Source organism: Sphaerodactylus townsendi, linkage group LG03 (assembly GCF_021028975.2).
Source record: "Sphaerodactylus townsendi isolate TG3544 linkage group LG03, MPM_Stown_v2.3, whole genome shotgun sequence".
Taxonomy (NCBI): Eukaryota; Metazoa; Chordata; class Lepidosauria; order Squamata; family Sphaerodactylidae; genus Sphaerodactylus; species Sphaerodactylus townsendi.
In genome coordinates this window covers 158,892,938-158,916,154 of record NC_059427.1, presented here as the reverse complement: position 1 = coordinate 158,916,154, position 23,217 = coordinate 158,892,938, and the positions used below count along the sequence as shown (strand labels likewise).

At 54.4% G+C, this 23,217-nt stretch overlaps 1 protein-coding gene across 1 annotated transcript; it reads left to right on the top strand.

Moving 5' to 3' along the window:
- The first annotated feature begins 7,011 nt into the window (after positions 1 to 7,011).
- Positions 7,012 to 17,586, top strand: TNFSF14 (TNF superfamily member 14). Its single transcript, XM_048487521.1, has 5 exons — positions 7,012 to 7,079; positions 8,435 to 8,471; positions 12,922 to 12,987; positions 16,553 to 16,625; positions 17,171 to 17,586. The coding sequence occupies exons 1-5, from the start codon at positions 7,012 to 7,014 to the stop codon at positions 17,584 to 17,586; spliced, it is 660 nt and encodes a 219-aa protein (XP_048343478.1).
- The last annotated feature ends 5,631 nt before the right edge of the window (positions 17,587 to 23,217 follow it).

The window sequence follows — 23,217 nt, the reverse complement described above, 5'->3', positions numbered from 1 at the left end:
TTATTCTTCCTTCCCTCCATTCTCTTTCCTATAATGGAGATATGGCTTAACTCCATAAAGCTGCTGACCAAGAAAGAAATCATTACAGAGCCTGAAACCTAATTACTTTTACTATTGCTAACTTAGCCTAAACCAAACTTCAAAAAATGCCCCTTGTTCCACAGTTATTACCAAAAAAATTTAAGCCAAACTTAAGATCACGTTGTATTTTAAAGGCTTGTAAAGTTGCCCTTTGTTTCCCTACAAGACAATAGGAAGGCCTGTGAGAAAGGATTCAGGCTCTTTGTCTAGAGCATGGGGTGCAGCTAGAGCATTAATGATAATAGCTTGAAGCAAGGGTTTTTTTGATTCAGCCTGCACGTCAAAGGCCCGAAATGCTGGACACATCTTCCAATGGAAGTCTGAACAATCCCAAAGGGCTGTGGGAACAGGAAAAATCTCCACCTTTATTGTGGAATTGATTGATGATGTGGGCATTTTTTAGGGTGTATTCTTTAACGCTACCATTTTGATATAGCTTGTCGTTAATGCTATAGGGTGAGAGCACACATGCATTTTGGTGTGGCTGCCCTGATATTGCAACTTGCCCCTGGTGGCGAGATAAAGATCTCTCTGATTTTTTATTCTGTATGGCATTGAGCTTCTTTGGGCTTCTTTAGTTTTAACTACCGTTCTGCGATAGTTGCTTAACAATCCCATGTTTAGATATGGTGATCTTCTCTACCAGAGTATTACATTCATCCAAGTCTGTACACGAGGGTGGGGAGAGAAGGAGGGGCAATATCAGTGTTCTCCATATCCCACTCTGAGTGTCCCCATGTCTTGCTGCTTCAAGAAGGAACAGCTGTTGGGATCTGGCAAAGATTCCAGTCCCTACACTAGATGCTAGGCTACAGACCATTCATGTAACAGCCAAGGCAGCACTTTGTGCGTTACACCATGACAGCTTCAGTCCTCTGAGCAAGCACCGCTCTTCAAATGGGCAAAATCCACACCTGCCAACCCATGTCTCTTCTCCCTTGTGGCCCCCACCTATGGAATGGGCTTCCTGAGAAGTTCAGGAAGCTCCTCTTTTCTTGGTTTGGTTTATTAGATTTGTATGCCGCCTTCCCCCCAAGGAACCAAACTATTATAAAACTAGATTGTTCAAGAGATTCTCCATGCGATACAGTGCAATTGAGTCACCCACAGTACTAAAATGACTCCACTAACTTGCACGATAAGTTAGGAGGAACTCTAGTCTACTGATATGTATTTAGAGTCCAAGCTTGATAGCCAAGCAGGGTTGGCAACGGTTGGACCACCAAGGAATTCTGGGTCTGTCTTAACAGGGGGAATTCAGAAGCCATGGCAAGCCCGGCTTCTGTTCTCTCTTTGCTTTCGGAATGCCCACTGTGGACGGCGTGCGCCACGAATCCAGTTGCTACTTGACATACATTTTCCCCTTAAATCCTGTGGCTCATTTTGTTGCCTAAACAGACACTTTCGCGCAATCACACCACCAGAGTGCGCAGTTGATGGCTGCTGTGCGGTAGAAGTCAGTTTCTAACCCTAAATTATGCAACGACAACATGAGGCAAAAGGAGCATCTATTGGAAGTTTGCCGCTAGGGACATTCCTAGGAGACTACCGACCAGAGTCTGCAACTTCTGATCACGGTGGAGAATCCGGTCCACCCGCACTCCAGCGAGAACATGCGTGGCAACATGGTTCCTATGCAGGGAATCAATCCACAGACTGGTTGTTTAGGTGCTGCGTAGATTGAAGGAAGCCCCATCCCCCAAAGGGCGAGATAGTGTGAGAACTAGATGGAATCCTTTAGACGTGGACTCATGAGCTGACCTTCTGCGTGGCACTCTCAGAACTGTGAATTTTCTTACAGAAGGGTTAGGAAAAAATAGGAGACCTCCTTCCCACTACGATTAACCAGAAATATGGAGAGCAGGGAGGCCGGGGGAGCAGGAGCCGCCCTCAGGCACCCACCTGAGCTGCCAGCCACAGCCGTAGGCCGGCTCTTGGGCAGGAGCCAGCCTATGGCCACAGCGCCTGACTGAGCTGCCTGCCACCAGGCCTGGGCCTGCTGGCTAAGGTAAGTGGGGCGCAAGGGGGCATTGGGGGTGCAGTGGTGGTGGTGGGGTTTCCCTGAGCAGGTGTTGTGCTGGACGCCATTTCCTCCAGGTAGGTCTCTGACTAAGAAGCAGTCATTTTATTTGCCTAAACAGACACTCTCGTGCGCAATCTCCACCAGAGGGCGCAGTCGCGCCTGCTGTATGGTAAGTCAGTTTCACAAGCTAAATTATGCACCGACAACATGAGCAAAGGCATCTACAATCGGTGAGGACAACGCTCTGCAATTGGTTTGTTCTTATGCCTCTCGAAATGATTGTAACCATTATTGTATTTTGAAAAACCCTGACCTGCCGCACAACTTGGCCCGTGAAGTTTAACGAGGCCAGTTGGTTAATTATCTAGAATCTGGCCAAGCTGTTATATATTTACGTGAGATAACTTTGCCGTGCCGTTCTAGCTTATGTTTTATATATATAGCTCAATGGGGAGAATGAAAACAATTTTCCAAAATATTTGGTTAATGTTTGTAAAATTATAGATTAATTTTGATTCACGTAAAGTAAATTGCTACTCCAGTGGGAGAGCTCATTTTTTGAAGCCTTCATTGTTAGCCAGTGGGTACAAGTTTTCTTCATTTTCACTTTGGTGTGTACCTTCCCCTCTTGCTTAGCATGGAGGAATCTTCTTCGGGGGGGGGGCTTTCCCCCCAAGGGCAAATTGTGCAAAACTGAATTGTTCAAGAGAGATTCTCCATGCAGGCAATTGAGTCACACAGTACTAAATGACTCACTAACTTACCGATAAGTTAGGAGGAACTGTGGTCTACCGATATCTTTAGAGTCCCATCCAAAGGAGGGGGTGAATCTGCCCGTGGGAGTGGCCTACAGCCATGCCAGCAGATTTGCCCTCCCAGAACTTACCCTGGTGGAAGGGTGATCTTGCTGGCGTGCCGCTGCTGATCCTGGGACACGGTGCCAGATGTCATAGTGTCCCAGTGAGAGCAGTGTCCGAATAAAGAAATCCAGTTCTGAATGTGTACAAATAAAAATGAAACTTTTATTTTTTACTTTTCTGTAGTTTAGATAGAAATTTTTTTATACTAGATGTAGGATGGGATTTGTTTTGTATTGTGTAAGTGCTTCTCTCCTCAGGGCAAACCTGGCATGCAGGCGACAGCCCGTCCCTGCCCCACCTCAAGTTTCCCCATTCATTCACAAGCCAAGATCGGACCTATAACCAAGAGAGGACCTTTAGATTCCCTTGTTAATCACGGAACCCCGGAGGACTAAGATTAACTGGACGCTTTGCCTTCCCGATCTCCTCATCTGGCCGATAAGGGGTGCTGCACCCATGGGAGTTGCGAAACAAGCAGCCCAAACCTTCCTTGCCCCCAGGACATGTTCATTTCCTTTGTGTTTTCCCCGCCTTGGACCTGACAGCTCTTGCGTCAGAGCCTCGCTCTGAACTCCTGGCCAGATTCAAAGGGACTGCCCCCTTTGCTGTGGTTTTTTAAAATCTGTTTCTTTGATTGTTAATGGTGGTGGGTTGTACTTCCGTCTCCCGATTTTCCCGACGGGAGAAAGTGTTTAAAATCACTTGTAATGTTGGTGGGCAGCTGCTGTTGCCAGGAGAGAATATGGCGGAGACACTAGGTCTAAGCCGCAATAAAGAATTGCTGCTGTTTTCACTTTCACCTTCGCTGTGTCTGAGTCTGAATCATTTTCCCTCTTTCTATCGAGAGCTGGAATTGGAGCTGAAATCACATTAAAGTTACCTGGTAGCGCGGTAACAAGGCCACTTATGGGGACCCCATAGGGCATAGGTGTCAAACTCGCGGCCCTCCAGATGTTATGGACTACAGCTCCCATCATCCCCTGCCAGCTCCCATCATCCCCTGCCAGCATCAGCATCATGATGGGAACTGTAGTCCACAACATTTGGAGGGCCGCGAATTTGACACCTGTGCCATAGGGTTTTCAAAGCAAGAAATGTTCAAGAGGTGGTTTGCCGTTGCCTTAACATCTGCGTGCACTGAAAGGAGTTCTAGAGAACTGTGACTGGCCCAAGGTCACTCTTGGAGGCTTCATGTGGAGGAGTGGGGGAATCGAACCCCAGCACAGTGGTACAGTAGTGGTTAAGAAACAAGGGAGTACTCTAATCTGAAAGGAGACGGGTTTGATTCACACGTTTGAACTTCATGGAAGCCTTAAGGTGGGGAATTCAGATCAGCCTGTACACTCCAACACACGCCAACTGGGTGACCTTGGACTAGTCACAGTTCTTGTGAGCTCTCTCAGCCCCCCCTACCTCACAGGGTGTTTGTTGTGGGGGGGAAGGGAAAGGAGATTGTAAGCCCCCTTGAGTCTCCTTACAGGAGAGAAAGGAGGTGTATAAATCCAAACAACTCCTCCTCCTCCTCTTCTCCTCCTCCTCCTCCTCCTAATTAGAGTCTGCTGCTCTTAACTACTATATTACACTGGCTTATACCTGATATGAAAAGTGCATGGTAAAAGGCACCAACTGAGCTCTAAACCTGGAACCTAGGCCCTGAAGAGTCTCTCTTCCCCATGTATCTATTCAAGGTTGCAGCTGACCTCAGAATTATAGGGCGGAGAGGTAGAACAGCCAGTTACAGGTTGGGGAAATCCTGGAGATTTGGAGGCGAAGCCTGGAGAAGACAAGGGCCTCTGTGGGGTACAATGTTATCGATTCCATCCAAAGCATCCATTTTCTCTGTAGCCTGGAGATGAGTTACAATTATGGGAGATCATCGGGCCCGTGGCGAGGCTGCCATCCTAATAACCCTGAGGAAAACACCCAGCAATACCAGTCACACCACCAAACTTTTCATCCGTCTGAAAACCTAATATGATTCATGCTATCAGTCAGCAATACCCTTCCCCCGATTACGGGAAGGTGCATGAAATATATCAATCAAGTCTACAGAACTCCTGGACAGGTAACTATGAACTGCCTTTGAAATTGAGACATTGTGTTGAGGTCAAAATAAGCAGGACTTAAAAGTGAATCATTTTATAAACATGGTGTTTATAAACCACCTGTTGCTTTCAGCTCACTTACTAAAGTGAGCTGAAAGCAACTGAAGTCGGATTTATAAACACCACTTGGATTATGAAATGACATCTTAATTCGAGTGGTGGCTGAACCTGTAACGCGGGTGCCAGGGCAGCACTCAGAAACCCTCTCTATGAACACGCGCACAAACAAGTCCCCACCTGCCCGCATCCCGGGCTGAAAAGCGGGCTTGAACGCTGGAATGGAATTATGTAATAAACCTGAATACCTAGTTTTGGGAAGCAGTATAGGTAACCCTGTTAAGCTGTTAAACCCACTTGTGATTTTCATGCAAAGAACTAAAGTGTGATCCTTTACTGCATAGAGACGAAGCTCGATTTGCTGGCAATGGGTCTTGCTTCTGTTAAATTCCTCAGAATTAGTGATTTCTGAATTCCCCAGATAAGCCTCCACAGCTCAGGCAGCAGAGCTGGGAATCAAACCCGGTTCCTCCAGATTAGATACACGAGCTCTTAACCTCCTACGCCACTGCACCACTGTTGCAGTGGCGTACTGGTTAAGTGCAGGTGCACTCTAATCTGGAGAACTGGGAAAGGAAATTGTAAGCCCCTTTGTTTCTCCTTACAGGAGAGAAAAGTGGGGTATAAATCCAAACTACTACTCCTCCTACTCCTCCTCCTCCTCTTCTTGTTCTTGTTCTTGTTCTTCTTCTTCTTCTTGTTCTTGTTCTTGTTCTTCTTGTTCTTGTTCTTCTTCTTCTTCTCCTCATGGAGACTTCTGTTGGGGGATACTTAGGGTACACTTGTCTGCACACAGACTCATTCCGCACCACATAATTGTAACGAGTTGCAATCAGTGGTGGGATTCAGCCGGTTCACACCACTTCGGCAGAAACGGTTGTTAAAATGGTGCTTGTAAACAACCAGTTGTTAAATTATTTGAATCATCGGAACTGGTTGTTAAATTATTTGAATCGCACCACTGGTTGCAATCGTTATAAATGAATTTGTTTTCCATTTATTAAAAAAGGGGAAATGAGTCCATTTATAATGATTGCAATGCGTTGTAAATACACTGCGCAGAATGAGCTACAGATATCATCAAGCTTGAAGATCCTGAGCCTAGCATTGCTTGAGATATTTCTTGCGATTCCCACCCCTCTTTGGGTATGTCAAACTGGGGTGGATTCCACCCGAGTTGCAATCGTCATAAATGATCCCGTTTCCTTTTTTCTGTTCACACGTGTGCTGTTTATGCATTCAGGAAGCAATTTGATCCCATGAAAATAATCCAGGTTGTTTTCGCACCTTCGCGTAAAAACACTTCTCTTAAAAAAAAAATCAAAATGAACGCATAGCTGCAAGAGCATGCAGGAATGAATTCTCTCAGCCATGCTAATTTTCCTGCAATCCTACATAGCTTCACATGTTCAACACACACAAAAATTTTAAAAGAGAAAAAGGGATGTTCTTGCAATGACCGAGCAATAACGAATGTGTTACTATAAATCTATGAGTGAAATGGCTGTTATACTCGCTACCATGGGGAGGAATCGTGCTTGGGGGTAAAATGGCAGGTGCCCAGACAATCAGCCTACAGTGTGCTGGGCAAACGGTGTAAAACAGACCTGGGCATTATACGGCCCGCGGGCCACATCCAACCCGCCGGATGACCCTGACTGGCCCCCCTGCCGTGCTGGGGAGCGAGGCGTCTTTGAAAGCCCTGCAGAAGCCAGTTGCCTTGGCTGCCGGCTTCTGCGGGGCTTTCAAAAGCGCCTCGCCCCCCTGCCTTTTGGCCCAGCCCTCCACAATATTTTCTGTTTCTTATGCGGCCACATGGAAAAAATAATTGCCCACCCCTGGCGTAAAATGATGGGTGGGCAGAATCTTCTAGACATGGCAGACAATGACAGGAACCCACATGGTCTCTCACGGCTGCTACAGCTCCAATATTGAAGCGAGCGCATCAACTCAGTAAGTTTGAGCTGAACGTTACCCAAAGCTCCTAGAGCAGGGATCTGCAACCTGTGACTCTCCAGATGTTCATGGACTACAATTCCCATCAGCCCCTGCCAGCATGGCCATGCTGGCAGGGGCTGATGGGAATTGTAGTCCACAAAGATCTAAAGAGCCACAGGTTGCAGACCCCTGTTCTAGAGCGAGATGCGAGTCCGGGAGCATCTTAACAGCCAACAAGATTTCCCGGGTCTGAGCTTCTGAGTGTCAACACTTCCTTTGACAGATGCCACTTCACGCTCTCTGACTCTTGCAAGCTCCAGCCCCAAAGTACTTACTGGTCTCTAAGGTGTTTCCAGTCCCCGATCTACTGTGGACCAACAGGGCTCCCCACCTGAAACAAACAGTGTAAAGGAGCAGCAGTGGCGTAGGAGCAGCAGTGGCGTAGGAGGTTAAGAGCTCATGTATCTAATCTGGAGGAACCGGGTTCTGATTCCCAGCTCTGCCGCTTGAGTTGTTGAGGCTTATCTGGGGAATTCAGATTAGCCTGTGCACTCCCACGCACGCCAGCTGGGTGACCTTGGGCTAGTCCAGGGGTAGGGAACCTTTAACACTCAAAGAGCCATTTGGACCCGTTTTCCACGGGAAAAAAAAAGCACTTGGAGCCGTAAATAATTTTTGACATTTAAAATAAAGATAACACTGTATATATTGGGGTTTTTTACCTTTTACTCCGCTCATTCTGAGAAGTGCATGGATGCGTCCGCCGCTGCCTGCAGGGCAGGCAAGGATGGGGCCAGCAGCTCGGCCTCGCCGGCTGCCGGGAAAGTGCCTGCCCCACTCCAACGAGGCGGGCGAGAGGGGAAGCCTGCGGTGCGGCCCACCCGGCCGCGGGCAATTGGTGTGCCCGCCCTGCTGCCTGCAGGGCGGGCAAGGATGAAGCCGGTGTCTCAGCCTTGCCGGCCGCCGGGAAAGCGCCCGCCCCGCTCCAACAGGGCGGGCGAGAGGGGAAGCCCGCGGCACGGCCCAGCCGGCCGCAGGCAATTGGTGCGCCCGCCCTGCTGCCTGCAGGGTGGGCAAGGATGGGGCCGGCGGCTTGGCTCGTGGAGCCGCAGTGCAAGGGCAGAAGAGCCGTATGTGGCTCTCGAGCCGCAGGTTCCCTACCCCTGGGCTAGTCACAGCTTCTCGGAGCTCTCTCAGCCCCACCTACCTCACAGGGTGTTTGTTGTGAGGGAGGAAGGGCAAGGAGAATGTAAGCCCCTTTGAGTCTCCTGCAGGAGAGAAAGGGGGGATATAAATCCAAACTCTTCTTCTTCTCTTCTTCTTCTTCCTAATGACTCTTGAGAATTGACTTCTGGATTTTCTTTCTTTAGGGAGCAGCAGAGGCATCCCACGACCGAATTATCCAAGGTACGCTTTTCCTCTACTTTAACCTTCCTCTGGGAGATATAGAATCACTACCCTGGGCAAGCCAGGACCTGTTTGGGTCCACGGCCTGTATGAATGGCCCAGTCTTAGGATACACCAAAGGTCTGGTGTGCTAGATGTAAAAGGAGCTGCCTCTTCCCCTGTGCCTCGATGCCAAAGTGGATGGGTTAGGATTTCATGTTTTTGATCTGCTCTATTTATATGCCAGGAGCCACATGGCGTAGTGGTTAAGTGCTTGCACTGCCACTCACATGGTCAGGAGTTCAATCCCCCTGTGGGTCAGATATCCTGGCAGCTGGCTCATAATCAACTCAGCCATCCATCCACTCCTTGGTTGGTAAATGAGTACCTAGCCGGGGAAAGCAATGGCAAACTACCCCACAAAAACGGCTTGCCTATGAAATCACTGCTTGCAGTGGTACCCAAGGGTTGGACACGACTGAAGGGAAAACTTTACCTTTACTTTTACCTATTTATATGCCGCCTATCTCCCCCAAATCCGCTTATAAAATTTTCCTCCAGCACGGTGTAGTGGTTAAGAGCAGGGAGACTCTTATCTGGTGAACCAGATGTGTTTCCACACTCCTACATTCCTGCTGGTTGACCTTGGACCAGTCACAGTTCTCTCAGAACTCTTTCAGCCCCACTTACGTCACAAGGTGTCTGTTATGGGGAGAGGAAGGGAAAGGAGTTCCTAAGCCCCTTTGAGTCTCCTTGCAGGGATACCAGTCCAAACTCTTCTTCTTTTCTACATCACTGTGTCCTTACAACAACCCTGTGAAGTAGGTTAGGTTGAAAGAGTGTGATTGGCCCAAGATCACCCAGGCGGTTTATGCCTCAGAGCAGGACTTTGAACCTGGGTCTTCCAGATCTTAGTCCACTAGGCCACACTATGCCACACTGTGGCACTCCACATTGTGTCCCTTATGGTGTGCTCTGTCTGGAATCAGGGCAACATTTATTAGAAACTAGGGCATGGGCTGTAACATTTAAGTTTGGGCTGCGTCTATGCTTCTGCACAGATCCAAAAAGTTTATCTTTGCTAGAAATGAGGGAGCTTCAGCTTTCGAAGTGGTGGCTCCATATTGAAAAAAAAATCTTCTCCTTAGGTTTCTCATGGGAGTCTCTTCATATGCTTACCGCCACGGAAATTTACCATCATCTAGAGATCAGACTGTACGACCAGGAATACCAATCTCTCCTGAGTGCTGCACAAAGCTCCTGTTCCCCTCTATATTTTGGGATCACACCCCCGAAATCTAGCCCTGCTGTATATTTAGAACAGCTTGTTAATTATAAGTGCAGATGGGTCATGACAAGAACAAGGTGCAACTCATTCCCCTCTGTCTATCTTCAAGGTCGTTTCCTTAACATCCCACAAAGTGAGCATTGCTGTCGGTACTGTCCCAATGCTATAGACTCAATCCCTCATATCCTGCTTTACTGTTCGAGGTATAATGATATTAGAACTGATCTGGGAGCTTTATTACCTCTAGATTTATGTTTCTCTCAGACAAACTAAAAATGTCTAAGCTATTGAACAGCCCTCATGTAGAAATTTTTAATTCATGTTCTACATGATATATAACAATGATCCTGTTTTTGTATTTGGAATGTATGGTACTTCTGGTTTATGCCTAATAAAGGTTTTTGGATTGGACTTAAACTATGCCACACTGGATAGAGCTGACCCAACTGGGAAGGGGTGCACTTTGCTAGGGGCTGGCCTCTTTGTGTACCTTTGGGCCCAGACCTGGCTGGCCCTTATCCTTTGCTTGGGGTTTCGGCAGCTCAGCCCCAGTGGTAGGCTGTGCCAGCCAGCCAGGTGAGCTGAGTCGGAGTCAGAGGAAGACACACAAGAACTTCCCCTCCGGTTCCTTCCCCTTCTCACTTTCTGTGTCTAGCCACTTCCTGCTCCTGCCTGTGAGATGCCCGGGGTGGGGCAGCGGAAAAAGTCACAGCTGAAATAAAACCTTCCTGCTGTTGGAAATGAAACTGAACACTAAATACCCGGAAGGAGAAAAGAAAGGGAGCATATAACAGAAGGGAGGTGGTGTGTGTTCTGTGATGGGAAAGCCTGAAATTCTGTGCCATGGAAATCCCACTTCTGTGAGAAGAAGAAGAAGAAGAAGAAGAAGAAGAAGAAGAAGAAGAAGAAGAAGAAGAAGAAGAAGAAGAAGAAGAAGAAGAAGAGGAGGAGGAGGAGGAGGAGGAGGAGGAGGAGGAGTAGTTTGGATTTATATCCCCCCTTTCTCTCCTGCAGGAGACTCAAAGGGGCTTACAATCTCCTTGCCCTTCTCCCCTCACAACAAACACCCTGTGAGGTAGGTGGGGCTGAGAGAGCTCCGAGAAGCTGTGACTAGCCCAAGGTCACCCAGCTGGCGTGTGTCGGAGTGTACAGGCTAATCTGAATTCCCCAGATCGGCCTCCACAGCTCAGGCGGCAGAGCTGGGAATCAAACCCGGTTCCTCCAGATTAGATACACAAGCTCCTAACCTCCTACGCCACTGCTGCACAGACTTCTCTAACCCAGGGGTGTCCAATTGGCCACTGCCAGCAGGGGCTGATGGGAATTGTAGTCCATGAACTTCTGAAACGCCAGTTGGACACCTCTGCTCTAACCCATTACTATGCAAAGTGAGCAAAAGCAGATACCCTCTTATACTGAATCATCTAGCCTTTAATATTTTTATTTATTTATTTTGGTTTAGCTACAAAACTACAAGGATCTCTAACCCCACCCACACTCCAATTTGATTCAGCATGTTTTCTGGGTTCTGAGTTTTCAGGCCCTTGTTTGTTTATACCAGTGATGGCGAACCTATGGCACGGGTGCCAGAGGTGGCACTCAGAGCCCTCTCTGTGGGCACGCACAAACAGAGTGCCCCCTGCACACATCTAGGCTGGCCTGGGCCGCTGGGCTTGATTATTAGCATTAAACCTAAGACCTAGTTTTGGGGAAGCAGTGTAGGTAACCTTGTTAAGCGCTGTTAAACCCCACTGATATTCATGCAAAGAACAAAAGCGCGATCCTTTACCTGGGAGTAAGCTCAGTTGCTGGCAATGTGGCTTGCTTCTGAGTAAACCCTCCTAGGGTCGTGATTCACCCGTTCGTAGAGTTGCATGGTTGCTTCAAAGCAAAGCCAACAACTACCACCGAGCTTATTCCCGAGTAACACGTGCCTCAGAGCCAACCATTTTTTCTAAACTAAAACCTCAACATTCAGGTTAAATTGCCGGGTTGGCACTTTGCGATAAATAAGTGGGTTTGGGTTGCAGTTTGGGCACTCGGTCTCAAAAAGGTTCGCCATCACTGGTTTATACCCAGCCGTTCTTCATGATGGGACCTTAAGGCAGCTGATATCTCCCTCCTCCATTTTACCCTCACAACCACCACCCTGTTGGGTAGGTTAGAGCATGTGACTGGCCCCGGGTTCCCCAGCCAGTTCTGTGGCAGAAGTGGAGATCTGACCTTGGCTCTCCCATATTAATCTGACTCTCTTAACGACTGTACCACATGCTTAACCACATATTTGTGAACTTAAGGAGAGAAACTCGTATTTAAAAAACTGAGCCTGAGAGCCACCTACTTTCTTCATCCAAAGCAACGTTTCCATGCTCTCAAAGAAATGCAGAATAGAATCGTAGACTCATAGAGTTGGAAGAGACCCCAAGGGCCATCAAGTCCAACCCCCTGCCATGCAGGAACACACAATCAAAGCACTCCTGACAGATGGCCATCCAGCCTCTCTTTAAAAACCTCCCAAGGAGGAGACTCCACCACACTCCACTGTCGAACAGCCCTGACAGTCAGGAAGTTTTTCCTGATGTTTAGGTGGAATCTCTTTTCCTTCACCTTGAACCCATTATTCCATGTCCTAGTCTCTGGAGCCGCAGAAAACAAGCTGGCTCCCTCACCAACATGACATCCCTTCAAATCTCTAAACATGGCTATCATGTCACCTCTTAACCTTCTCTTCACCAAACAAAACATACCCAGCTCCCTAAGTCTCTCCTTTTACTATTTTGGTTGCCCTCCTCTGGACCCGTTCCAGCTTGTCAATATCCTTCTTCAACTGTGGTGCACAGAACTGTACCCAATATTCCAGGTGATGTCTAACCAATGCAGAATACAGAAGCACAATTACAGCCTTCCATCTAGACACCATACTCCTATTGATACTACCCAAAATCGCATTGGCTTTCTTAGCTGCCACATCACACTGTTGACTCATGTTCAGTTTGTGGTCCACTAAGACTCCCCGATCCCTTGTGCATGTAGTGTTGTCAAGCCAGGCGGCACCCATCCTATATCTGTGCATTTCATTTTTTCTGCCTAAGTGTAGTATCTTAGGCCCCTTCCGCACCCCCCCCCACCCCCTCCCCCCCCCCCCCCCCCCCCCCCCCCCCCCCCCCCCCCCCCCCCCCCCCCCCCCCCCCCCCCCCCCCCCCCCCACCCCCCCCCCCCCCTCCCCCCCCCCCCCCCCCCCCCCCCCCCCCCCCCAGTTCCCCCCCCCCCCCCCACCCAACCCCCCCCCCCCCACCCCCCCCCCCCCCCACCACCCCCCCCCCCCACCACACCCCCCCCCCACCCCCCCCCCCCCCCCCCCCCCCCCCCCCCCGACCCCCCCCCCCCCCCCCCCCCCCCCCACCCCCCCCCCCCCCCACCCCCCCCCCCCCCCACCCCCCCCCCCCCCCACCCCCCCCCCCCCCCACCCCCCCCCCCCCCCACCCCCCCCCCCCCCCACCCCCCCCCCCCCCCACCCCCCCCCCCCCCCACCCCCCCCCCCCCCCACCCCCCCCCCCCCCCACCCCCCCCCCCCCCCACCCCCCCCCCCCCCCACCCCCCCCCCCCCCCACCCCCCCCCCCCCCCACCCCCCCCCCCCCCCACCCCCCCCCCCCCCCACCCCCCCCCCCCCCCACCCCCCCCCCCCCCCACCCCCCCCCCCCCCCACCCCCCCCCCCCCCCACCCCCCCCCCCCCCCACCCCCCCCCCCCCCCACCCCCCCCCCCCCCCACCCCCCCCCCCCCCCACCCCCCCCCCCCCCCACCCCCCCCCCCCCCCACCCCCCCCCCCCCCCACCCCCCCCCCCCCCCACCCCCCCCCCCCCCCACCCCCCCCCCCCCCCACCCCCCCCCCCCCCCACCCCCCCCCCCCCCCACCCCCCCCCCCCCCCACCCCCCCCCCCCCCCACCCCCCCCCCCCCCCACCCCCCCCCCCCCCCACCCCCCCCCCCCCCCACCCCCCCCCCCCCCCACCCCCCCCCCCCCCCACCCCCCCCCCCCCCCACCCCCCCCCCCCCCCACCCCCCCCCCCCCCCACCCCCCCCCCCCCCCACCCCCCCCCCCCCCCACCCCCCCCCCCCCCCACCCCCCCCCCCCCCCACCCCCCCCCCCCCCCACCCCCCCCCCCCCCCACCCCCCCCCCCCCCCACCCCCCCCCCCCCCCACCCCCCCCCCCCCCCACCCCCCCCCCCCCCCACCCCCCCCCCCCCCCACCCCCCCCCCCCCCCACCCCCCCCCCCCCCCACCCCCCCCCCCCCCCACCCCCCCCCCCCCCCACCCCCCCCCCCCCCCACCCCCCCCCCCCCCCACCCCCCCCCCCCCCCACCCCCCCCCCCCCCCACCCCCCCCCCCCCCCACCCCCCCCCCCCCCCACCCCCCCCCCCCCCCACCCCCCCCCCCCCCCACCCCCCCCCCCCCCCACCCCCCCCCCCCCCCACCCCCCCCCCCCCCCACCCCCCCCCCCCCCCACCCCCCCCCCCCCCCACCCCCCCCCCCCCCCACCCCCCCCCCCCCCCACCCCCCCCCCCCCCCACCCCCCCCCCCCCCCACCCCCCCCCCCCCCCACCCCCCCCCCCCCCCACCCCCCCCCCCCCCCACCCCCCCCCCCCCCCACCCCCCCCCCCCCCCACCCCCCCCCCCCCCCACCCCCCCCCCCCCCCACCCCCCCCCCCCCCCACCCCCCCCCCCCCCCACCCCCCCCCCCCCCCACCCCCCCCCCCCCCCACCCCCCCCCCCCCCCACCCCCCCCCCCCCCCACCCCCCCCCCCCCCCACCCCCCCCCCCCCCCACCCCCCCCCCCCCCCACCCCCCCCCCCCCCCACCCCCCCCCCCCCCCACCCCCCCCCCCCCCCACCCCCCCCCCCCCCCACCCCCCCCCCCCCCCACCCCCCCCCCCCCCCACCCCCCCCCCCCCCCACCCCCCCCCCCCCCCACCCCCCCCCCCCCCCACCCCCCCCCCCCCCCACCCCCCCCCCCCCCCACCCCCCCCCCCCCCCACCCCCCCCCCCCCCCACCCCCCCCCCCCCCCACCCCCCCCCCCCCCCACCCCCCCCCCCCCCCACCCCCCCCCCCCCCCACCCCCCCCCCCCCCCACCCCCCCCCCCCCCCACCCCCCCCCCCCCCCACCCCCCCCCCCCCCCACCCCCCCCCCCCCCCACCCCCCCCCCCCCCCACCCCCCCCCCCCCCCACCCCCCCCCCCCCCCACCCCCCCCCCCCCCCACCCCCCCCCCCCCCCACCCCCCCCCCCCCCCACCCCCCCCCCCCCCCACCCCCCCCCCCCCCCACCCCCCCCCCCCCCCACCCCCCCCCCCCCCCACCCCCCCCCCCCCCCACCCCCCCCCCCCCCCACCCCCCCCCCCCCCCACCCCCCCCCCCCCCCACCCCCCCCCCCCCCCACCCCCCCCCCCCCCCACCCCCCCCCCCCCCCACCCCCCCCCCCCCCCACCCCCCCCCCCCCCCACCCCCCCCCCCCCCCACCCCCCCCCCCCCCCACCCCCCCCCCCCCCCACCCCCCCCCCCCCCCACCCCCCCCCCCCCCCACCCCCCCCCCCCCCCACCCCCCCCCCCCCCCACCCCCCCCCCCCCCCACCCCCCCCCCCCCCCACCCCCCCCCCCCCCCACCCCCCCCCCCCCCCACCCCCCCCCCCCCCCACCCCCCCCCCCCCCCACCCCCCCCCCCCCCCACCCCCCCCCCCCCCCACCCCCCCCCCCCCCCACCCCCCCCCCCCCCCACCCCCCCCCCCCCCCACCCCCCCCCCCCCCCACCCCCCCCCCCCCCCACCCCCCCCCCCCCCCACCCCCCCCCCCCCCCCCCCCCCCCCCCCCCCACCGACCCCCCCCCCCCACCCCCCAACCCCCCCCCCCCCGACCCACCCCCCACGCCCCCCCCCCCCCCCAAACCCCCCCCCCCCGACACCCCCCCCCCCACACCCCCCACCCCCCCCACCCCCCCCCCCCCCCACCCCCCCCCCCCCCCACCCCCCCCCCACCCCACCCCCCCCCACCCCCACACACCCCCCCCCCAACACCCCCCCCCCCGCCCCCCCCCCCCCCCCCAAAAACCCCCCCCCCCCCCACCCCCCCCCCCCCCCCCTTTGAGTCTCCTGCCGGAGAGAAAGGGGGGATATAAATCCAAACTCCTCCTCCTCCTCCTCCTCCTCCTCCTCCTCCTCTTCTTGTTCTTGTTCTTGTTCTTGTTCTTGTTCTTCTTCTTCTTCTTCTTCTTCTTCTTCTTCTTCTTCTTCTTCTTCTTCTTCTTCTTCTTCTTCTTCTTCTTCTTCTTCTTCTTCTTCTTCTTCTTCTTCTTCTTCTTCTTCTTCTTCTTCTATTTGCAACAAGTTACACTCATTATAAATGAACTGTGTGGAAAGGGCCTTAGAATCGTAGAGTTGGAAGAGACCTGAAGGGGCATCTCTGGGTCCCTCGCAGTCAGGTTGGCAGCAGCTCCGTCGGGATGCAGTCAGAGGCTTCTCACATCACCTGGTACCTGATCCTTAACTGGCGATGCCAGGGATTGAACCGGGAGCCTCTGTGTGCCAATCAGACAGCCTTAATCCATCAAGGTCAGTGTTGTCGGCTCAGACTGGCAGCTCCTTTCTAGGTTCTCAGACCAAGGTCTTTCATACAGGGGCGTACCACTCAAGGGGACATGTGGTGCTACATGTCTTCAGGCACACACCATCTAATCATGTGGGGGGGGGCGCTGAGCGCCAGCTGGGTCCTTGTGCGCAGCGCCTGGCTCCAGGTGGTAGATGTGGGTGCTGCCGCCGGCTCCAGGGGGTAGACTTGAGCAGCGTTGCTGGCTTTCAGGCAATAGACCTGGATGCCATCGCCAACCTGGGGCTCCTCCGTGAGATCAGCAGTCGGCTCGATCTCTCTCTCCTTCCCCCCTCCATATCTAGGGGAAATGGAGCAGGGGGGGCATGCGGGAAACTCAGATTTTGCCCCGGCTCCATTTTCCCTAGATACGCCTCTGCTTTCATATCACCTACTGCAGACCTGAGCATTATATGGCCCGTGGGCCACATCCGGCCCGCCGGATGACCCTGACTGGCCCCCCTGCCGTGCCTGGGAGCGAGGCGTCTTTGAAAGCCCCGCAGAAGCCAGTTGCCTTGGCTGCCGGCTTCTGCGAGGCTTTCAAAAGCGCCTCGCCCCCCTGCCTTTTGGCCCAGCCCTCCACAATATTTTCTGTTTCTTATGCAGCCCCATGGAAAAAATAATTGCCCACCCCTGACCTACTGCTTGGTCCTTAACTGGAGACGCTGGAGAAGCTCCACGTGAAGACCGGTCTGCTCCCGGTCCTCTGGTGGGAGGAGTAGACTCCCTTGCCCTCCCCACCCCCACCCCTGCCCTGCTCCAACCAACACTGAAGAGGATGGGGATTGTGTTTTCCAGGTGCTGCCTTCACTGCAGCTGGGAATGATACTCTACAGTGGGAACACAGACATGGCTCGGCCTTCCACCAGGAGATGGACTACAAGGCAGGTTCCCTGGTCTGCAAGAAGCCTGGACACTACTATGTCTACTCCAAGCTCTCCTTGGGGCAGGCAAGATGCTCTGCCACGCAGCAGCAGAAGAGCATGCTCGTCACCCACAGTGTGTGCAAGAGGACTCCTCGGTATCCAGCGGAGATTGTGCTTCTGACCAGCATCATTCCGTACTGCGGCACCGAAATCTGGCGGCAGAACAGCTTCGTGGCCGGAGTGGTGCGGCTTGAGGAAAAGGAGGAAGTCTACGTTAAGGTCTCTGAGATGCAGCTGGTGCGGGTCAAGGATGGCACCAGGTCCTATTTTGGAGCCTTCAAGATCTGAAGGAGACTCAGACTCAGTGCAGACAGACTCCCATGGAGCCACCAGGAGGGCTGTGGGCATTTGCTCTCATTCTACTACAGCAGCTGTAAGGATGGAGAGGGGGACATTTGCTGAGGGGGGAAGTGTTCTACGCCACCGTTATAAACAGGTGGGGCAGGTGATGAACATAAGGTTTCCTGCTCCGGCCTGGGAGATTCCTGGAAATTTGGGGGTGGTCCCTTCGGAGGGTAGAATTGGGGAAGGATTTCACCTAGGAACAATGGTGTACCATGAAGTCTACTCCAGCCACGCCTGGAGACTGACAACCCTAGATATACGTGCTGTCCATGAATAGTGGGGGGGAAATTGATAAAATAATGGGTCACATCTGTGGGGGGATGCACAGTGGTGGGATCCAAAAATTTTAGTAACAGGTTCCCATGGTGGTGGGATTCAAACAGTGGTGTAGCGCCAATGGGGCTGGGAGGGGCACGACGGGGGCATGGCCGGGCATTCTGGGGCGGGGCATTAATAATTTCTCTGTTACTGTAAAAAACTCTTACTGTAAAAAAAAAGTTCCTAATTTCCAGCTGGTATCTTTCTGTCCGTAATTTAAACTCATTATGGCAAGTCCTATCGTCCACTGCCAACAGAAACAACTACTTCTCCCCTAATTGACTGCCTGTCAAATACTTAATACTTTCAAATACTTAATTTTGTTTCTCGAAATCAAAAGAAGGATACTTTCCTTAAACAAGGAACTTTACCATATTTCTAAGACATGTTTTTAAAACAGCCCAACAGGGAGAATTATCCCGTTTTCTACCTTTGCTAACCAGCCACATAGGAAACAACAGGACTTTATGATTTTTGGACCTAATGGAATTTCTAATGGAAAAGCAGACCCAATTAGTAACCCCCTCTCAGCACACACAAATAATTAGTAACCCACTCTCGGGAACTGGTGAGAACCTGCTGGATCCCACCTCTGGGGATGCATAGCCTTGAACTCCTCCCACCCACCCCAAAATAATTGTGAATTTTTGCATGGTTAAGCTCTCAACCTTCCACAAACTACATTTCCCCATTGTTCTCCATTTCCACTCACAGCAATTGCTATGAAAATTATGTATGTCTACATGAAGTGGGGTAGTGGTTAAGAGCAGGTGGATTCTAATCTGGCGAACCGGGTTTCATTCCCCACTCCTCCACCTGAGTGGCAGAGGCTTAGCTGATGAACCAGATGTGTTTCCGCACTCCTACTTTCCTGCTGGGTGACCTTGGGCCAGTCACAGTTCTCTCAGAACTCTCTCAGCCCCACCTACCTCATAGGATGTCTGTTGTGGGAAGAGGAAGGGAAAGGAGTTTGTAAGCTGCCTTGAGTCTCCTTACAGGAGAGAAAAGTGGGGTATAAATCCAAACTCTTCTTCTATAGCAATGTTGGTCACTATTCTGGGTGCCATCTCTAGCTTTTCCAGCTCAAAAAGCCCGCAAAACCGGTTTGGTGGGATCTTTGAAAACATTCTAAGCGGAGTTACATTCTTCTAAGCTCACTGTAAGGAATTCCATAGAAGCAGAAATAAAAGGCTTTTGGGGTAAAAGTCCATTTATTAAGACATCTTAGAAAGCTCAAGTACACGCAGTGGCAGGAATGGCACTTCCCGCCAGAAGCACAGGTTATAACACCATTCACCCCATCCCCCCTTCCTGCTTCCCATGGGAACCGTGTCTTCATCTCCCGCGCAAAGATAAAGTCTCCGCCGATGCATCTGGCCCATCGCCCGGGCTGTGGAATGCACTCAAGGTTACTTCACCATCAACACCATTGAATCCTTTACACTCACTGACTTCAGTACTGTTACTCTGCTCAGGATGGTACTGGAAATGTCTGCAGTGGTGACAGAATTTTTGCCATTTCCTGACCTCCACTGGAATAAGGTCCCCTCCCCTGCACAGTTCCATAAATTCAGCCTGTGCGGCTCAGCTTACAGGACTGAATTTATGGAACTGTTGTCTTACAGCAACAGAGACAGCATGTCGTTTCGGCCTGTGAGAGATGAAGGGGACAACTCTGCCATCCCGTCTCTCCCCAAGCCCTTTTATTGACAGTTTACAAGAGGAAAAACAAACAAGGCAGGCAGGCAGGGGAAACACAATACAATGGACAGGGCAAAGAGCACAGGGGGATTTGGGCAGGAGATATTACAAAATTGTACGTACACATTGGAGCCAGGAGGTCTTGCAACCTCAGCGGTTTCTCCGAATCCACACTTTGGAAGGAGAGGTCAGTCGGGGGAGTGTGAGAGACCCTTTTCCGGCGGTGTGCCCCCGTACTCGAGCGTCTCCCAGGCACTCAGGCCCTCCAACATGGAACTGTTCTGGAAACCAGTCCTCATTTGATGAAGCTAATTTGGACAATGTTTGGCATTCCGAAGGTGTGGCATCTGCTGCCAACTCTCTGGACAGTGTATTGTGACAAAATCCAGAGCCCAGAAAGTTACCCCTTTGGCAGGTGTTGTTCTTGCCTTATTCATTTTCCTTCTCTCTTCCTGATAATCTAGAAGCAACTGTATAAATTATATTTAGCCCTCATTTTATGCACTCTCTTCTGCATGCAAGCTGGTTCTATATTAACATCCTCATTTTAGGACGCAAATATTACCTGACATGATCTGTCATGCAACTTCGGGGCCTTCGGGGGAGGGCGGTTTATAAACCCAATAAATAAATAAATAAATAAAAATAAACATTTGGCTATACAACAAAGTCACTAAGAGCGAATAAGGGTAACTGAAAGGAAAGGTAATCCTTCTTGGATTAGTTGTTGGAGGGATCCCAGTCAATGGGGGATCGCGCTGTGAGTGGACTGGCACCAACGACAGCCAATCAGAATTGTCAGTATTATGGTGTCATATTGAGTGCAACAGAAGTCAAGGGAAAGCAAGAGAGGTCAATGTAGATAAACCGGGGAATGTTTTTAGAAAGAGTGACACGAACTTGACAAAAAAGGTACAGAGGACATTTGCAACACGTCACAAGCAAAATGTAGCAAAATAAAAACATCTGTAGCAAAATAAAAAACATCTGTGGTGAAAACAATCTGTTCACTTGTAGACTTTCAGAAAATGGTCATTTCTTCTTGTCCAAGGAATGGCAAAACATCTCTAGTTGACTGCTGCCTGGAACGCCCTTTGGGTGGTGTCACCTGAATCGGCTGTGACCAACATGTACTGTCCATAGTATACGTCTGTTAGGTCTCGAACTCTGAAGCAATAAACGGACTCTGTATTGTTGATCAGCAATGTTTATTGATAGGCATCAAAGTACCCAGCTTGACTAAGCCAGTTCTGGGGAACCTGGCATTTGCTATCCCCTTTATCCCGATGTTAATCCCCCCCCCTCCCATTTCCCCAAAGAATGTGACAAAGAATTAGTTTAGAGCTAAGGCTCCCCAAGGTCGGCGATAGAGAGAGACAAAGTCACCTAACATCCTACCCCCACAGGACAACACAAACAATCCCATTTCCCATGGGACTAAAGTGTCAGAGGAAGTCTAGTTATCTACTCAGCATGTGAAGCCATAATGCAACGAGCAAAGACCAAGGAAAGAATGCCCCAGAATGGCAGTGGTAACATATAGCAGGCTGGTTACATATATCTTGTAGCAACTGCATTGAGTGAGGACTGCATCTCAGTCAACTAGATACAACCACTTTTGACAATGACTCACATTGTTATGTGCATTTGTGACGTAGCCTCTGGTGCACGCACATCCCTGTTTGATCATAGGCCCATTATGCATGAAGTGGTGCTCCTAGCCTTCGGTCCCTCTGCAGTAAGGTTAACTTGCATTTCCCTATTAAACCTGAAGAGCTGTCCCACTGTCTGCCCCATGGCTTGTGAACACCTACCCCCACATTGCTCAAAATGAAAGATTGTCATTACCCTTTAAAAGATAATATTGATAATGCTTATATCGATGTTGAGGAGGCTTGTCAAGCCCAGGATCTGCTGACAATCATCAGATTTTGAATCAGAAGTCTTTACGGGCAGATATCGGATGGCAGGCTACAGAAAGCCAGTTCTAACGAACTGTCTTTGAGTACAACCCTTTATCCCTGAGGCCTCTTCTCCTCCCTTTCTGACAGGCTGATCTCACGGCTTTTGCATTTTAAGGGAAAAGCTGGCCATGGATCCCTGAGAGGAGGGCAGTGGCGTACTGCCCATGGGGACATGTGGAGTCACAAGCAGTGGTGGGATCCAAAAATTTTAGTAACAGGTTCCCATGGTGGTGGGATTCAAACTGTGGCGTAGCGCCAATGGGGCTGGGCGGGGCACAACGGGGACATGGCCGGGCATTCCAGGGGCAGGGCTGTGGCAAGGACGCAGCCGCTGTGCCGGTCCTTGGGCGGGAAACGAATGCACGCAGGCGCAGGCTGCCACGCACGCTGGTGCACCTCCTGCTAGACTGCTTCAAGTTCTGCGCACTACTGCTGAGAGTAACTAAGGAAAAAATCACGTGGCAAAATCACCAATTAGTAACCCCCTCTCGGCACACACAAATAATTAGTAACCTACTCTCGGGAACCTGTGAGAACCTGCTGGATCCCACCTCTGGTCACAAGTCCCTGGGAGTAGGCTATTCAGTCATGTGCGGAGCAGAAAATTGCCTCCCACAGCCCTCCTCCTTCCCCTCCACCGGCCGTATGCTGCCTCCCCCACCAGCAGCCTTGTGGGCCGTCCAGCCCGGGCTGCGGCCACCATGCACCTCCTGCCCTCAGGTGGGCTGGCTCTGCTTCTGGCGCTGGCTGCTCCCCCGTCCCCTGGGGAGGGGCATCCTGATAATCTGCAGTGTTTCTCGGACCCAAAGGTAAGTTAGAGTTCGGGGGGGGGGGGCGCTTCAGAGGCATATCTATGGAAAATGGCAACATCTAGGGAAAATGGAGCCGGGGTGGTGGAGGAAATCTTTTTATGCCAGGCTCCATTTTCCATAGATACGCCTCTGGCGGAGGGGGAGGGCCCCCTCCCCACAGGGATTAACAGCGGGCTTTCCCCTTAAAATGCAACAGCCAGAAAAGCAGCCTCCAAAATATCAATATAAGCAATACCAACGTTATATTTAAAGGGCTTTTTAAAAGCAAACCAACCTTTGCTCTTGCCTTTGAAGCCGCCCGGAAGGAGGGAAGCCGTGCAGCGAGAAGGAAACCGCATGGTTTTTTTACCGCGCTGCCTGGGTAACTTTTACTCTTCCAGATCCGCCAGCTCTCACCAGCGCAGAGGAACAGAAACAGGACCCAACACAGTGAGAATAGTGAAAATAAAAATGAGTTTATTGAGATGCTGACCTACGTGTCAGCACCTCCACACCATGGCAACTGCAGCTGCCTAGCAGCTGTACAACAACTTAAATACACTTTCTCCCGCCCGGGAGTCCGGGGGAATACAGGACAGCCTACAACCATTCACTCACAAATACATGGGAACCAATTAGAGTCCAGAGGGCAGTCCCTTCTTGAATTTCGTGGCAGAAGCGGGCGAGGCGATGACGTAGGCACAGGCGGGAAAAACACAAAAGAGTCCTTTGGGTGATTGGGGTCAGGAAACTAAACCTAACGACGACGGCACCCTTATCTGCCTGCTGGTGGGATTAAG